General features: G+C 38.9%; 2 protein-coding genes across 5 annotated transcripts in view; one reads left to right on the top strand and one right to left on the bottom strand.

Annotated features, from left to right (window-relative positions):
• UBAC2 (UBA domain containing 2) overlaps positions 1 to 17,884 on the bottom strand; it is a 186,558-nt gene that overhangs the window by 128,006 nt on the left and 40,668 nt on the right. For all 3 annotated transcript variants that reach the window (XM_047828423.1, XM_047828272.1, XM_047828340.1), the window contains exons 2-4: positions 15,140 to 15,267; positions 12,793 to 12,912; positions 11,964 to 12,073 (exon numbers count right to left, since the gene is read on the bottom strand). In XM_047828423.1, the coding sequence (XP_047684379.1) occupies positions 11,964 to 12,073; positions 12,793 to 12,912; positions 15,140 to 15,267 (358 nt within the window). The remainder of the gene's footprint in view (positions 1 to 11,963; positions 12,074 to 12,792; positions 12,913 to 15,139; positions 15,268 to 17,884) is intronic.
• GPR18 (G protein-coupled receptor 18) lies at positions 1,680 to 5,877 on the top strand. 2 transcript variants are annotated; one of them, XM_047828904.1, is made up of 2 exons: positions 1,680 to 1,921; positions 4,662 to 5,877. In XM_047828904.1, the coding sequence occupies exon 2, from the start codon at positions 4,695 to 4,697 to the stop codon at positions 5,688 to 5,690; it is 996 nt and encodes a 331-aa protein (XP_047684860.1). In that variant the 5' UTR covers positions 1,680 to 1,921; positions 4,662 to 4,694; the 3' UTR covers positions 5,691 to 5,877. The 2 variants fall into 2 exon arrangements, with proteins under 2 accessions (XP_047684860.1, XP_047684928.1); XM_047828972.1 differs by lacking the exon at positions 1,680 to 1,921 and adding an exon at positions 4,354 to 4,470.

Genomic DNA, 17,884 nt, shown 5'->3' with positions numbered 1-17,884 from the left:
TACTGGGGTGAAGAACCGACCCAGCTTCAGAGGTCAGAGAAAATCTCCTGGAAAAGGCAGCACTGAAACCAAGACCTGAAGGTTGAACGACAGCTGGCCAAGCCAAGAGATGGGAGTGCAGTGGTAAGGGCGTCTCGGGCTGGCAGGACAGCACCAGAAAGGCAAGAAGAGCAAACGCAACAGGTCTCCTATGATTGAAATGAGAGGAAGAGGGAAAGGAGCTGATCCACCCTCAAGTCACAGACTTACTACAGTTTTTATTTAAGGACAAAAAGCACACGGGCCCTCAAACTGTCTTAAATTAAAAAAATAAAAATAAAAATAAAAAATTAAGTTCATGTACGTTTCAAAACCTGACAAATCATGCATAACCAAAAATAAAGTAAAATTTTAAGACAAGCAAATGAGATGATGACTTTTTTTTAAGAAAAAAGAAAGTAAAAAATTTAATGTAGGGGCGCCTGGGTGGCGCAGTCGGTTAAGCGTCCGACTTCAGCCAGGTCACGATCTCGCGGTCCGTGAGTTTGAGCCCCGCGTCAGGCTCTGGGCTGATGGCTCAGAGCCTGGAGCCTGCTTCCGATTCTGTGTCTCCCTCTCTCTCTGCCCCTCCCCCGTTCATGCTCTGTCTCTCTCTGTCCCAAAAATAAATAAACGTTGAAAAAAAAAAAAATAAAAAAAAAAAAAATTTAATGTAATGAGGCAGGCGACGATTGGGGTTGCTCACTTCCCTTTCCATTGGTTTCACTTCCCTTCCTAGATTAAAATACTCCCAATATGTAAATTAATCCACTAAAGAATTCCAGTCCTTTCTTAGTAATTTAAAAATTTCTTAGTAATGTTTATACAAAAGGAATTATTTCTAGACTTCCATGTGACAGAAAAGGGATATGATGCACTGTGGACCAAAAAACAAAGCAAACCTATGTGGATAAATGTATATGCAAAGCAGAAGCAAATAAATGAGATTCCAATTTTAACCACTTAGAAATATTTTAACAGCAAAAGTGGATATTTTATGATTTCAAGAACTTTGTAGAAAAGGGTTAACTCTGTTTAGGAATATCTAAATTAGTACTAAGTGCCAGGTACTATGTTAAACACTTGGGATTTTTCTGGTTTAGAGTCATCACAATCCTACCAGATGAGTATTATCTCTATCTATCCTAACTGTACAGAAACTAAGGAGGAGCAAAGACTCAGAGGGATTAGGTAACTAGACAAAGTCACACAGCTTAAAAAGTGAAGAAGCTACACTATGAATCCCATCTTAGTCAACATCAAATCTCATTCTTGGGGCGCCTGGGTGGCTTGGTCAGTTAAGTGTCCGGACTCTTGATTTCAGCTCAGGTCATGATCTCCCAGTTTGTTAAGATGGAGTCCCCCATTGGACTCTGTGCTAACAGTGTGGAGCCTGCTTGGGATTTCTCTCCTCTCTCTCTGCCTCCCCCCTGCCTCTCTAAAAATATTTTTAAAATCTCATTCTCTTTCAATAGATGATGCAGACTTTAAACATCAAAGTAAATGAACCAAATATATTTTCCTCTTTTTGTTTGATTCTCTTAAATATATGCCATCATTTCAAAGGGAGCTTATGCTAAGCATGACTTCATAAACAAATCACTTGTGAAAGAGAGAAACCACATCTAGGGTAAAGTCATAAGTTGAAAAAGCCTTATTTCAGACAGTACTTCCTGAAAGAGACAAAGCAGCAACTACAGCCAAACAAGCACCAACTCCTTTACCAGGCATTATATTTGAAACAACTTTGTGAAGCAACAGAAGGGCCTAAGACAAAAGAAATACTGCATTTCTTAGACACATCATTTCCAGAAAGAGCTATTTTAACACAAGATTTCTCTTTTACATTACTGGATATAATGAAAAATGTTCCTCTCCAACACAGCCTTTTGATGGGCAGAAGGTAAGTAGCATTTAATTTCATCAGATTATCACCAAGTAATGCTATACTTCAGAGGTATAAAATAAGTCATGGGGATGAAAAGTACAGCATGGGAAACACGGTCAATAATATTGTAATAAATTTGTATGGTGGCGACAGAAAAAAAAAGTAAACTGTACTTACTAAATTTCAAAATCATTTGTCTCATTTTAATAATACATTATGGAAACTATGTTGGCAAAGGACCTTGAAATGGGTTGTGCTGTCATCTTCCTGCATTATTAATGACTTATTTATATTCAACATTGCTTTACATTAACAGTAAATGTAATTTTTTTCAACTTAAGGAACATGCTAAGATGATAAATCATTAAGTATATTTACAAGCCTTTGTCACCTGGTTCCACACTGTTGTCACACTGTTTCATAAAATGTACTCAAATGCTCTTTAAAAAAGAAAGACTAGAGATAATCACTGAATCTAAAGTTTTTGAAATGCTGACTTGAAAGCCAATCACTTTTTAATATTTATCCAAAAATGTATCTGTGTGTACAGAGCATGACCTATCTGGTAATGCCTTTAAAACACGCATCACACATAGTTTTTTCAACCTTAAGCAAATGGATACAAGTGTTGGTGACATAAGAGCAGCTTGAGCCCAACGAGGGCTAAAAGATTTACTCAAAAAGGCTTTGTAACTATGAAATTTATGTGACAAAATTCAGGGATGAGGACAAGGGAAGTGAGTCCTGAAACAATATCAAAAGAGAAAAAAAAGATATAAATTTTCATTTACATTACAATTTCTACCATTTTTAAAAATACAATGAAAAGTAAAAATAAGAGTCAAGACTCCAAAGTTATTCTTCTTTGTATGATACTGGAGTTTTAATTTCTCTCTGTAGTGCTTTTCTCATTTGACAGAAATTAATATTCTAGTCACACCAATATTTGGAAATTTTAGTATAGGCTATTAATACACAGAATTCCATTCCAAAATAATATCTAACTTAGATACTTGGCAAACTAGCTGTAGTCAGGAAGGAAGGAAAGAAGGAAGGAAACAAGGGAGGGAGGGCGGGAACGGAAAAACAAACTCATACCTTGTGTGTGTCCACAGCAATTGCTCAAATTCATTTTAAATTATCAACAGCCCATGATGCCACTAACTGTACTGCTCACCACCCCCACAGCTCTCACTGAAGAGAGACTCGGAGCTGAATCAGAGACAGCCCACTCGGCAAAGTGACATTTCTGAAGGAAACTTTTCTTACACCTCCATGTTTCAAGGGGAGACCACAAGATTCCATTTCTTTGCAAGGGAGCTTATTTTTAAATCACTGCTGTTGACGTTGCACTGAGGATGATCGAAGTCTCGCTCTGAGGGGCATCCCATCAATGATATTTACAATCACAACTAAACTCCTTTCCATTAGAAATGGACCCTCTTTTTGCATACACATAAAGTTATTGGGTGACTTATAATTAATAACTATTTGTCTTTGATATTCCTTTTTACATTTAATTTGACAAATAATACTTAAGTTTCTGTATCTAGATAGAGTGAGGGCATGAAAGCTACCACACTAGCTTCCGTGCACATCAACAACATCCACTTCTAGGATGCTGGTAATAAACACCATCTGGAGGACAGCATTAGGGACTCCCAGCTGTGCATTAAAAACGAGCTCATCTATTGTTCTAAGAGTCAGGTTCCTGATCTGTAGACCGTGGCACAACACACTGCTGTTTCTAGACCTACAATAACTGAGACAGCATAATACTATGAAGAAATGTTTCCACTTAAAAAAGAAAAGAGGTTTAATGACCAACCAAGCAAGTCTTCACTGACATACTGGAAAGTAGCTGTTGTGGGTCCTTCCTTCACTCCATCAATTCAGCAAACATTTTCTTATCGAGCACTTCCTGTGGGCTCCATAAGCAGTGGGAATACAGCAATGAAAAGTCCCTGCTCTCAAATGAGAATTCTTGTGAATTAGATACTTACATGGTTCCTTTATATTGGTTTTCTAATGCACATTTTATATATTAAGACTATATTTAATGAGTAAAAATTCCTTATTTGGACATTATTAACCTGGGTCACAAAATATTTAAACAATGGTAAAAAGTAGCAAACTATTTTCAAAACTCAGAATGGCCTTCTCCCAGTTAGTCCCAATCAAAGAATGTTTATTATAAGAATACTTGCTACCCAATTTCACACTACAGGAAAAAATCATTTTTAAAAAGGTTATTCTTTAGGGGAGACGCGAGGTGAGCAGAGAGAGAAAAAATAAATTTGCCAGTACATAACACACCAGACCATTTAAAATTTTTTTTTTCAACGTTTATTTATTTTTGGGACAGAGAGAGACAGAGCATGAACGGGGGAGGGGCAGAGAGAGAGGGAGACACAGAATTGGAAACAGGCTCCAGGCTCTGAGCCATCAGCCCAGAGCCCGACGCGGGGCTCGAACTCACAGACCGCGAGATCGTGACCTGGCTGAAGTCAGACGCTTAACCGACTGCGCCACCCAGGCGCCCCCACACCAGACCATTTTAATAGGTTGGTGCATATTAGTAATAATACCTAAGACATGAATTTCTTAATAAATACTAAGACACATATATTGTCTCTACAACATAAAATACTCACACAATTAAAATCCATTGACATGCCAAGTCAAGTATGAGTTTTAAGCATTTACTTTTCAACAAAGGGTTTTATTCCTCCTATTCTTCTTAACTATTTTGCAGTTTCTAGGTGCCATTCCCCCAACCAACTATAAGATGACCACTCCTCATGATCAAGCTCAACCTGGCCCTTCTAACACCTCACACCCAGAAGAATACAAGATCGCAGCCCTTGTCTTCTACAGCTGTATCTTCATAATCGGATTATTTGTTAATGCCACTGCCTTATGGGTTTTTAGTTGTACCACCAAGAAGAGAACCACTGTAACCATCTATATGATGAATGTGGCATTACTGGACTTAATATTTATAATGAGCTTACCCTTTCGGATGTTTTATTATGCAAGAGGTGAGTGGCCATTTGGAGAGTACTTCTGCCAGATTCTTGGGGCTCTGACGGTGTTTTATCCAAGTATTGCTCTATGGCTTTTTGCTTTTATTAGTGCTGACAGATACATGGCCATTGTACAGCCAAAATATGCCAAAGAACTTAAAAACACAGGCAAAGCCGTGCTAACATGCGTGGGAATCTGGATAATGACCCTGACGACCACCATCCCGCTCCTACTGCTCTATGAAGACCCAGATAAAGCCTCCACCCCCGCCACCTGCCTGAAGATTTCTGACATCATCCACTTAAAAGCTATTAACATGTTGAACTTCACTCGGCTCATATTTTTTTTCTTGATTCCTCTGTTCATCATGATTGGGTGCTATTTGATCATTATTCACAGTCTCCTTCATGGGAAAACATCTAAGCTGAAACCAAAAGTCAAGGAGAAGTCTATAAGGATCATCATCACACTCGTGGTGCAGGTGCTCGTGTGCTTTATGCCTTTCCACATCTGTTTTGCTTTCCTGATGCTGGAAGGGGAGGAGAACAGTTACAATCCCTGGGGGGCCTTTACCACCTTCCTCATGAACCTCAGCACCTGTCTGGATGTGATTCTCTACTACATTGTTTCAAAACAATTTCAGGCTCGAGTTATTAGTGTCATGCTCTATCGCAATTACCTTCGGAGTGTGCGCAGAAAAAGCTTCCGATCAGGTAGTTTACGGTCACTAAGCAATGTCAACAGTGAAATGTTATGAATGAAAAGAAGGTTTTGGTCTTTAATTTCTTTATATTCACTTTACTAACTACTCTAAGGCCAGTGGATATTTTGTATGATACTACCAAGTCCCTTCCCTCCTGAAAAAAAAAAAACCACACGTAACACTTTTGCGAGATCTTACTACTGTGGCAACATAATTAAATATTCTGAAGTATTCTCATGAACTCATTATTTTTATTTTCAAAACTTGTATAAAACATATTCTTGAGTTACTGGGAGAAAAATATCCAATTTGTACTTCATATTCAAGCCTTATCTAAATACATAGTTGACAACTTTTTGGATTTAATTCTACATGCAAGGGAATCGTGATTTCTACAAAGTCAGTAGGAAAAAAAAATCCACCTTCTTTTCAAAATACTTCAAATTTTCTTTTTGAGGGGGGAGACTGCAAGTGAGGGAGGGGCAGAGAGGGGAACAGAGCATCCGAAGCAGGCAATGTGCTTACACACTGACAGCAGCAAGCCTGATGTGAGGCTCCAAATCACAAACCACAACATCATGACCTGACCTGAAATCAGATGATCAACAGACTGAGCCGCCCAGGTGCCCCCAAAATGGTTTAAATTATTAAATTATAATTTGATTAGGGGCACCTGGTTGGCTCAGTCAGTTAAGTGGCCAGCTCTTGATTTCAGCTCAGGTCACGATCTCACGGTTCGTGAGTTTGAGCCCCACTTGGGGCTCTGTGCTGACAGTGTAGAGCCTGCTTGGGATTCTCTCTCACCCCATCTCTCTCTGCCCCTCCCACATGCTCTTGGCTCTCTTTCTCTCTCAAAATAAATAAATAAACTTAAAGACATTTTTTTTTTTTTAATTGTAATTTTATGGGCACTTGGGTGGCTCAGTCGGTTGAGCATCCGACTTCAGCTCAGGTCATGATCTTGTGGTTTGTGAGTTTGAGCCCCGCATCAGGTTCTGTGCTGACAGCTCAGAGCCTGGAGCCTGCTTCGGATTCTGTGTCTCCCTCTCTCTCTGCCCCTCCCACACTCATGCCGCTTCTCTCTCTCAAAAGTAAACAAACATTAAAAATAAAAAATTTTTAGATTATCATTTTATTAAACCAAAACCAAAGCTTCATTTGGTTTAATCTATATTCAGGACTGGTGATCTAAATTTTACAACATTTTGTGTTCTAAACACCAAACTTCCAAGATTCCTACACAAACAACTATGTTCAACCCATCACTGTTACTTGCCACAGACCAAAATCAGCAGGAACAATCACCTGAAGGGGACTGCAAAGGCAAGTGTCAGCAGCCCTCCCCTACTCGGAATTTTTTTTCTTTTGGAAACAGACTATAGTCATTCAGTAAACACTGAGAGCCTACCATGCACCATACTCTACCTACAACTAATGCAGGAGACCTAATCCGAGACCCTGTTTCTGCCCAATAACCCAAGTTCATTCCTATGACATGAAATTTCTGCTGTATGGTGAACTATCATTCTCCAATATAGTTTAAGCTTCTTACGTGATCAAACATCACACTACAGGAGAATGATTTTTTTTCCTGGGCTGTGTATCACAGTATAACAGCACAAGTCAGGGACCTTGGATTCTCATCCTAGCCTTGCCATTTAATTTCCCCTAATAAAGTAACAACCAAGTAACTTCGAATTAAAAATTTTTTTTTAATATTTTATTTATTTCTGAGACAGAGAGAGAGCATGAGCAAGGGAGGGGCAAAGAAAGAGGGAGACACAGAATCCAAAGCAGGCTCCAGGCTCTGAGCTGTCAGCACAGAACCCAACACAGGGCTCGAACCCACAAACTGTAAGATCATGACCTGAGCCGAAGTTGGACGCTTAACCAACTGAGCCACCCAGGTGCCCGTAACTTCCCCATTTAAAAAGAAAAGGAAGTGAACCATCATCTGTAAAGTGTATATTATTCTAAATATTATGGAAGTACGCAAATAAGCCAGCCATAACTTCCTCCCTGCTAAATCACCTTCATTACTCTTAAGATGATCACCTCCTATTGGGACTAAGAATCAAATAAATGCATTAGTTATAAATGGATTTCTATAATTAACATGGGTAAATTAATATTCTTTAAAAAAAGATAAGCACAAAGGAGTCTAATCATAAAAAAGAGTTTTAATACTAGAAGATCCTTTAGATGATCTTCTAGTCTTATATATAAAGAAACTAAAGTCCAAGGAGGTTATGTGACTTGCTCAGCTGAAGAACCAGGCCTACAAACCAAGTTCCTGTTATGTCAACCACCAATTTTTCAGTAATAAAAAGCAAACAAGCTCACAGAACATAAACATTCTCAAAGCTACATAAGAAAGGAATCAAGGTGATAACTGAGATGTAGTTTCTTAACAAAGAGACAACTACTTGAAGTTTTTGGTTTGGACAGTCAAGTGAGCAAGATACCTTAACAAATATCTTAAAGATAGTAAGTATCTTTAAACAACTAATTATTTCTGGAAAAAAGGAAATAACTCCTGTAACTTATGTATAGGTTTATAGGTTTATAGTCATAGCCTACTCTCAACTATACAGTCTAATCTGTTCTTATGTATTTATCATTTTTAAAATTTTATTTATTTTTAAAGATATTATTTTTAAGTACACCCAACATGGGACTCAAACCCACAACCCCCAAATCAAGAGTCACATGCTCCACTGACTGAGCCAGCCAAATGCCACTTATGTAATTTATTAAGTGGCAAGTTCTCTGCAATGGTTTTTCTCAATGAGAAGAACTTAATTTGGGAGCACAAAATACAACAAAAGAGGTGCCTGGCTGTCTCAGTGAGTAGAGCATCCAACTCTTGATCTCAGGGTCATGAGTTCTAGCCCCACATTGGGTGTGGAACCCAGTTAAAAAAAAAAATACAGTGAAAAACTTTGTTGATACAAAGTGAAAATGTATGTTATGGTTTCCACAGTAAAACTAAATAATCTACAACACAATTACAAAATAATTTTATTAAGTGATGTGATCAGACACATTTTAACATGATGTGTAAAAACTCACATAATCTGGAGGCATTTGATTCTGAGAAACAATATAATGTCCACATGTAAATACTAACAACTAAAAAATAATGGGTACACAAGGACAGGTGTGTTATGGGCAAGGAGTACTAGAAGCATCTGACATACATAGCTTTTAATGGACCTATCTTTACTTTCAAAACATAATGGTCACATTTTCTGAATTTCAAACAACAATCATGAGAATGTATCAGATGCTATGTATAATTTCTATGCAGAGCACTAGAAAAAGAAATGTACAGGCCTATGGTTCAAAGACCTTACTTTATAGTCTTGTGGGGCTACACTGTAATCAAGACTAGCCCTTCCACATTACAGAACGTGAGGCCATGAGTACATCAAGTAAAACCAGTCCTCCCTCAAATAGCCAGAAGGATGGCATGGAAGGCCCAGGTAATGACGACAATGACAATGACAACGTAATGTAATAAATGCTAGGGATCTTAATAAAGTTATTGGAATACACATAAAAGGACAATTACTCATGCCAAAGGGCAGCAGGGTGCAGAAAGAAAACCAAGCAGGCATGAGTGTATGTATACACAGCATGTTAAGAAAGCTGAGTGACTGACGAAGTGACCTGAAACACAGGACTGGGGCCAGACTATGAGGGATTTGAAGAGAAAGAAGAAAATCAGTGTGAGGTTGTTACTGCTAGGATGTTTGCATGAAAGAGCTTACTTAATTCTTTCCACTGCCTGGGAAGTATACAGTACTGACCCTCAATTTACACGAGGGTCATCTATAAACTGAGCTTAGGAAATGGAACTTAAGAGAAGTAACTTGCTCAAGATTTCACACACGTAATAACGTGAGAGAGCTGGAATCTCAAATCTGGCATATCTGATGGCAAAGTCTCTGCATTCCCACTATTCCAGGCTGCTGCGATGCCATCTTGGAGGAGTCTGATTTTTATTTTGAAAGAAATGAGGATTTAAAGGATTTTAAAAGGAAGACTGGCATGGTCAAACTTGCATTTTGGAAGGATTAACTTCTGACAACATTGCATGGGATGCTTTGAAGTGAATAGGAAGACTAGTTAGAGAATTGCTACAAAAATCTAGGCAGGAAAAGATTTGAGTTTAGACTGACCTGACAGCAGGAGGAGAGAAGATGGGGTGAATGAGTGATTTACACAGGACTTCGAACTAACAGGACCCGGGCCCTATGCTGTCAACAGGGATGGAAGCCCAGAGATGAGAGCTCCAGAACAGGACAAATTTTCTCTGAGTCGTAGAAGGCACCAGGAAATATAACTCTAGCAAGATCAGGAGAGGAACACGGACTGGAAATAGAGAGCTGGGACACAAACAACAGATGTTAACTGTGAAGGAAGTCATGGGAATGGGCAAGAAAGCCCGGAGTGAGCCACAAGCAGTAGAGAAGGTCAAAAAGGACGAGGAGAGAACAGTGTGCTGGGGCTCGAGGGAGCAGGTTAGTTCATGAAATAATGGGAGGTCAAAACCATGTATGAGCTACTGAAAGGTCAAATAAAACAACTGAAAATAAGCCACTGGCTTTAAAAATTAGTCAGTTACACAGGGGATAAATCACTGCAATCTATTCCCGAAATCATTATTGCACTGTATGCTAACTTGGATATAAATTAAAAAAAAAAAAACAACATACATACGTAAAATTAAAAAATTAAAAAAAATGAGTTACTGGTGACATTTATAGGAGAAGTTTTAATAATAGTGAGGTTAAAAAAGAGAGAATTAAATAGAAATAAAGAATTGTAGAGAGTGCAGATAAATTTGGCATTGGTGGAAAAGGAAAAGGGTAACGAGATGTTATGTGAAAAACACTGCAAATTATAAAGCAGGCTGACAACAAAAAGAGAAGTTTCCTCTCCTGAGCTTTTGATGCTTCGCTACCATCAAATTTAAGATGTATTTACAAAATACAGAGTTTGTTGAAATAAAGATTTATGTTCCAAGAAGTCTGTTTGAGAAAGCTTTCAAGACTCTAAAAAGCCATACTGTAATGTCTCCTGATTTGAAAAGAGAAATATGTTCTCATTCAGGTGATGGCAAAATTAACATTCATGCTGTCTTCCAATATATTTCCGTAACTCAGGAGGCTGTATAAAGAACCAAAAAGAACTGGCCTAGATAAGAAATGTTTGGGGAAAACTAATGATTTAGTAACACTGCTGCTTTTCTGAATCAACATGGAATCATCCCTGATGACTACACTATTGTCTGCAAAAGCAGAAGAATCACTTCAAACCTCTCACTGATCATAATTACAACCCCTGGAACTCAACAAAACTGTGTAACAATCTGACTCTGACACAGAACTTTACCTGTCTCCATTCAGATATCACTCAGAATCACACATTATTAAAATAGCTAATTTAATGAGCTCATTTAATGACTATGACTGTAATTAAATCCCATAAAGACTACACTGTAAATAGTAACAACATATGCATGAAGGCCATTTAGATCACTAGCTGTATTTTTAATGTAAACAAGCAAAGCAAATCTGAATTAAGATATATACAATATCCAAACAGTTCTCAAAAACATGCATCTAAATAAAATAAGGCAGAAGTTAATACCCACAGAATTTTAAATATCTGATCTTTATTTCACAGTATCTCATCTATTCCACAACAGTCTAAGGTTATCTATATGTGCTAACTCTACTTTTAGATACTAGTTACTTCATAAACGATTTTTTTGTTTTGTTTTTAAAGAAGATCAATACAATATGAAAGCATATATACACACACACACACACACATATATACATATATACATACACACATACAAACTCTGAGTTAGGTTAGACATTGCAGTCTGGCTACAAAGTTGTAAACTTTGCTTTCTCTTTGGCATAAGTATCTAAATAATACAAATTTTTAAAAACATATTCTTCAGAAACTTAACTTCAGACAAATTATTTCCTAATCTAATTAAATTCTGTATTTGTGTGTTTAATTACTTCACAAAACTACAGACAAAATTTCACGATAAAAATACAAAATTAATTCTCTCTTCTGGACCAGGACAGGAAATTCATTTAAAATTCTCTAAAAAAAGACTATAAAACAGATTCTGTTTCAAGAACATAATGAAAATGTGACTAAGTATACATTGGATTTTTTTTACCCATAAAATCAATTTTACTACATCTATGAGTTTAAAATATTCTTTTACTGACTTACAGTCACTTAACTTAAATCAGATTTAAGTAATTATTAAGCTAATCTTTGAGAGCTACTTACAATCCAGAAGGCAAATTCCCAGCTGCAGCAATACCAAAGGAATACCACACAGCCTCAACGAGGATGAAGTCAACCAAGGCCGACAAAACCCAGGAACCCAGCAAAAAGGACTAAAAATAAAACAGGAAGAACATTATTGAAAGGAGTCTTTTCGGGGGTGCCAATGTGGCTCAATCAGTTAAGCGTTTGACTCTTGATCTCCACTCAGGTCTTGAACTCAGGGTCATGAGTTCAAGCCCCACACTGGGCTCCACTCTGAGCGTGAAGCCTACTTTAAAAAAATAAATTAAAAGTAAATTAAAAAAATTTTTTAAGTGGTGTTGAAAGGAGTCTTTGAAAAATAAACTAACATTTATTTAATTAGAACCAGCTCTATATTACTTTTTAATATTTGTTTTTATTAGAATAGAGTTTTCAGAACGGGGGAGTAAAGCCATATTGGTCAAATGCATTAACACTTCCATAATTTCCAATATGGTAAAAAAAATAGATATTTATAGCATGATTTATTTTTAACAAGTAACATACAAACCATTAAGCAAAATAAGTGATTAAAATGTTATTAAAGTCAGAATCCTAATAAAAATTTTTATTGCCCACACACATCTGATATTATCTATTATCATTATCATTTTATTATGTTAGTGGCTTAAATTTAAAATTCCTTGGTTAATAGTCATGCTCCAAATCAGATAGAAGATCATATAATTAAAAGATAACTGTTAATAATGACACCAAGCTAAACAAAATAAAACTATTTAAAAGTAAGAAAACAAAAACATTTTTTTCCAGTACCTAAGTAGCAAAGGAAAAATACATAAAAACTTACTGCAAATTTTCTGCTTCCATATCTTCTTTCAAATATCCTAAAATTATAAATAAGCAGACTACTGCAGAAAGTATCTTTCAAATCAAGGCAAATTATTCTTCCACATATCAACCTCCAAATCTAAATGGGGATTTAAAACAGAGTAAGAGTAAGATTTGTTTAGATCTCTGCCTTACCAAATTTATTACATTTACTTCATACTGCTTATTTTCAATGCTCTAATTTAATGAAAATAATGACATACACACAAATGAAAAACTCCTCCATGTAGGCGGTCGCCACCTTTAGAGCACAGATGCCCATAAAGTGGAGCATTAGAAGGGGACTTTTGCCTACTTGGCCAGATAAACCAAATCGATCCCGCAAATCAGAAAGGTACCAACTGAGGGCCAAAGGGCCCTTCCGTTCCCTTGCAACAGTGGTTCTCAGGGCTGGCCATACACTAGAATCCCCTGGGGGGGTCTTATTAAAAAGCACACCAAAGCCCAGGCCTACCACTAGATTTTTCAACTAAGTTGGTCTAGGGTGAGGACTTGGCATCAGTATAAGTGAGTACATGCATGTGTACGTGTGTTTGTGGGGGGAGGGTTAGTTTATTCAGGTGATTCTAATGTGTAGCCAGGGTCAAGAACCAGTGCATTATAGCAACTGAAACAATACAGAGGCTGTATTATATTCTGACAGAAAGCAGTGGTTTGGATAAATAACTGAAAGACTTTCAGAGGAACTTGACAGCTCCAACATTTACAAAGGTATTAATTATATCACTATGAAGAAAAGTTTCAGTGTTCCAGAAGTAGAGTATTATGCTTAAAATGGCTATTCAAGTATGTAGCAAAGAAAAGGTGGTAGGTTATATACCATAATTTGCACTAACACTGTGATATTGTGACTTATAATAAGAAATACAGATTTGGTCTTGTACTCTCATTTCTGGCACACGGCCCTTAAACCCTTGGAATTTCCTAAGCGATGAAAGCCATAAAGGGTGTCTTTTATTATGTCAATGTGTGACTTTTAGATGCACCTAAGAATGGGGCTGGCTGCCAGGGGAACCAACCTCAGGATTAGGGGGTTGGAACTCTCAGTCCCACCCTCTGACCTCCCAGGGAAGAGGCAGGGGCTGGAATCTGGATCAACTGCCAATGGCCAATGATTTAATGAAGCTTCTTCCATTAATACCCAAAAGGCCAGGGTTCAGAGAGCTTCCAGGTTGGCGAGCACAAGGTGCCTGAGAGAGACCAAGGAAGCTCTGTGCCCCTACCCCATCCCTTGCCCATTGCATTTCTTCTATCTGGATGTTTATCTGTGTCTTTTATCCTATCCTTTTGTAATAAACAAGTAATTCAAAGGTAAAAATGTTTCTCTGAGTTCTGTGAGCCATTCTAGCAAATTAATCAAACCTGAGGAGGGGGTCATGGGAACTCTGGGAGCGGGTCATGGGGCTCTGATTTAAAGCCAGCCAGTCTTAAGTACTAGTAACAATTTAGACTTGCAACTGGCATCTGGTGTCCAAAGGGGAGATCATGGTAACCCCTAATCTGTTGCCACTTGGTCAGAAGCACAGGTAACAATCTGGGCTTTGCATGGTGGAGGAGGAGGAGGCAGCCTTGTGGGACTGAATCCTTAACCCATGAGATACGACACTATCTCCAGCCAGTATCAGGAGTTGGCTGAATTAGAGGACACCTAATTGGTGTCCAAGAATTGCCTGGTGGTATGGGGAAAGCTCCTCCATTGGAACTGGTGCGAGAACGTCCCTTTCACACTCCCGACTCACACACAAGACCCAGCAGCAGCATTTTCAATGAGACCAGCCCATAAATCTCAAAAGCCATAGAGTTCTGCTCTTCCCAGAAGCAAAAACCCAAGGGAAATTTCCTACTTGATATAACCACCACTATAAAAGTAATTCATAGATTCACAATCTGTTAGACCTGGAAGAGCTTCAATCATCTGATCAATACTCAAACGTTGAATATAAAATTTTGAAATGTTAAGTATGAAAATGTTTCCAAAAATGTTAAGAATGCATACTAATGATTTAAGAAACCCAGATTTAACATTGTTTTTTCTTTTGAAATTGTAAATTGCATTTCCATGAGTAAGAAGTGAGAAGGGACATGCCTAGTAGTAAAAGGATATACTGCAACTGCTTCATTATAATCTGCTTTCCTGAAAATAGCAATACAAAACTAGAAAATTTACTTGCTAATGGAATATTAATAAATAATCATTTGTTAAAAATTTAGAGGCTTCAAGGGACTAAGAATAGCAGAAAAGAAATAGCAAGTCAAGAAAAAGTTCCGTCTCCTCTCCTCCCGCGGGCCAATAGAACAGAGCTCACCTGGAAGTCATCCTTGATGGCTTGGAGGTCATACACGAAGAACCTCTGACAGTGCGGTAGGAGGAGGGCCAGCAAGAGGGACAGGGCACTGGGGACCAGCAAAAGACCCTTGGACAGAGGGGCCTTATCTAGGAGAAAGAAAACTTCTTTCAGAATGATTGATTCTAAGATTTAAAAAACTACCTGGGTGAAAAGTAAGAGAATTCACTTCTATTACAATGAAGACCAAGTTTGCAAACTCTGGAATTTAGTTCTTATTAACATGTATTTTCAAAACCTGTACCTGCAGAGGTAAGTGATCAAAGGGCACCAGAAAACACGTGGAATTTGCTGGCAGGGGTTCACTGTTGTTTGGCTTTTACATGAGACCAAACCAAGTTTACAGCCAGTAACTTCCACCATTAAGAAAACAGTCACCGAAGTGTGAAGAAATAGAGGAGGATGTCTTCTATTAAATTGACCAGTTAGCTCTGAGCATGCATGGGGTTCACATCAACATTTATTTAAAAAATTTAAAGGGCAGTTAAAAGTGCTGCCATTGCTGACTACAGTGGCATGCTGAGATTTTCCCCCATGGGTACTACCGGGGCCCAAGTCAGTTTCTCATCTGAGAGCCGCGTCTGAGTCTTATACAGCCTTCAAGTTACAGCTCAATGGCCACTTCCTCCATCAGCCCCAGTGAACCATTTTACCCTCAGGGGCTTTTCCCCACTCTGCACCCTTGTTTCCAGGTACAGCCTGTCACAGCTCCTTGGACGTATGAAATGTTCAGATCATCAACAGGTAAGGCCAAGGGAAAGTATCACCGATGGCAACATTCTCAGATTGTGTCAAGTATACTTTAACTGTATTCATGAGAAATTCCTGGGAGTGAATCTACTAGTTACAGTTGGTAATGTGGTTATTCCACCCATTTAAGCATATAAAAATAGACCAACTGTTTCCTTTCTGGTAAGGTCTTGCACACATCTGAATTGGAACCATTAGTAAAAGGAGCTACGTGCTGTCTTCGTGACCCAGCTGCAATCAAAGCTCCAGGGAATCTAAAAATTGAGAGTTCCTCATTGCCTAACATCTCAAAAGTACGAAAGAGCACTGTGGCTATGAGCATGACCAACCTAAATTCTATCCTGAGCCATTTAAGCTTTTATCTGCTCACCTACAAAATGAAGGGAAGAGAATCTACCTTAAAAGCATATGAGGAGCAAGTGAAACGAAGAATGCAGAGAGGGGAGATGGCTCTTGCCACCACACTCTCACCACCCAGGAGAAAGGGCTTCCTCTGCCCCAGGGAAGCTCCGTCATCTTTCTGACAGGGCAGAAGACGGAGTAGGGGTGATAGAGTTGCACCCTGAAGGGGCAGCGAGGATCCTGTTTCCTTCTTCAACTTGGGTTTCCACCTATCCTCATGAAATGGGCCTGACAGTCATTCCTGCCCCTACCTTGCCAGCTCAGGAGCAGCTTGATGTTACTGGAGGAAATCGTACGGCTGAGCTGCAACATTTCCCTGCAGGTCCACGGTCTCAAACCTCAGTGGACGCTCTCCACCAACCAGCAATCTACTGCTTTTCTCCAACTTCTCATTTTCATATGACCTCCTCCCCTCTCCTCAAACCTCCCTGTTCCACACTCCTGACTTGACTCACATGTCACCAAGTGAAGAAATAAATGATGACCTCTGATTATTTCAACCATGCCCTAAAATTAATAAGCACCTCTTATAAACATACATTATCCTACACCCTGGGGTGCAGTAATTAATGATGGACAAAGTCCCACTCCTTTATGGCCTAGACAGGAGAAAAAAGAAAATACACAAAGCTAGGTGATTATGTATTGTGTCAGAGGGAAACAAATGCTATAGAAAAATGAAGCAGGATGAAAAGTGTGGTGGTGTTATCCACCATGGATTTCCTGGTCTCTTTCCAGATACATGATAAGACTGCTTAGCCACTCATACCTGCCCCTAGCTGAAGTTAGGTATGACAACATGACTTGCTTTGGCCAAGTACACGTGACAGATGTCACTCCTGTGGAGATACTTGAAGAGCAGTGAATGGTGTTTCCCTCTGCCAGTGCTCAAGATGGCAGCTAGGCTATGAGACGGATCCCAGAGTGAAGACAGTGTGGAGCAGACCTCCCAGGCGACAGAGGAGTACCTTCAGTGAGAAACAAAACTTGTCGTTAAAACGACAAGGTACCCATATTTTGCAGTTGTTTGCCACCGCAGCATGACCTAACCTATCCTGATTTAGGGGAAAGCACAGTACTGACGGGAAAGAGGGGCGTTGTCTTACATAAGGTGATTCAAAGGCCCTTCTGATATGGTGACATTTGAGCAGGGACCTGAGGAAGTGGGCCTTGCAGGTATCTGGGGAACTGTATTTCTGGCAGAGAAACAGCAAGCTTTGAGACAGGAACATGCTCAGTACGATTAAGCAGCAGTAAGGATGCCAAAGGCAGCTGAGAGCAAAAGAAGCAAAAGGCAGACAGGCAGGATATAAGGTCAAAGAAATGGGGTAGTGGACAGTGCAGAGCTCTGTAAGCCAGCATAAGGACTTTAACCTTTCCTCTAGGAGTGACAGGATATTTGGGGGGATTTAAGGAGAGGAATAACATTATCAGTCATGTTTTCAAAGGATCATTTTGGTGGCTATATTGAGAAGAGATTATGGGAAGGCAAGTGTAGAAGAAAGGAGACCATTTAGGAGGCTATCATGATAATCCAGGAAGGGGTGAGGATGA

This window comes from Prionailurus viverrinus, chromosome A1 (genome assembly GCF_022837055.1).
Source record: "Prionailurus viverrinus isolate Anna chromosome A1, UM_Priviv_1.0, whole genome shotgun sequence".
Classification (NCBI taxonomy): domain Eukaryota; kingdom Metazoa; phylum Chordata; class Mammalia; order Carnivora; family Felidae; genus Prionailurus; species Prionailurus viverrinus.
Note: the sequence above shows the minus strand (reverse complement) of the source record. Positions and strands in the feature narration are given on the sequence as shown.

Bases quoted from the DNA above. Each gene is read 5' to 3' on its own strand.
- GPR18 (XM_047828904.1), top strand. From the start codon at position 4,695: ATGACCACTCCTCATGATCAAGCTCAACCTGGCCCTTCTAACACCTCA.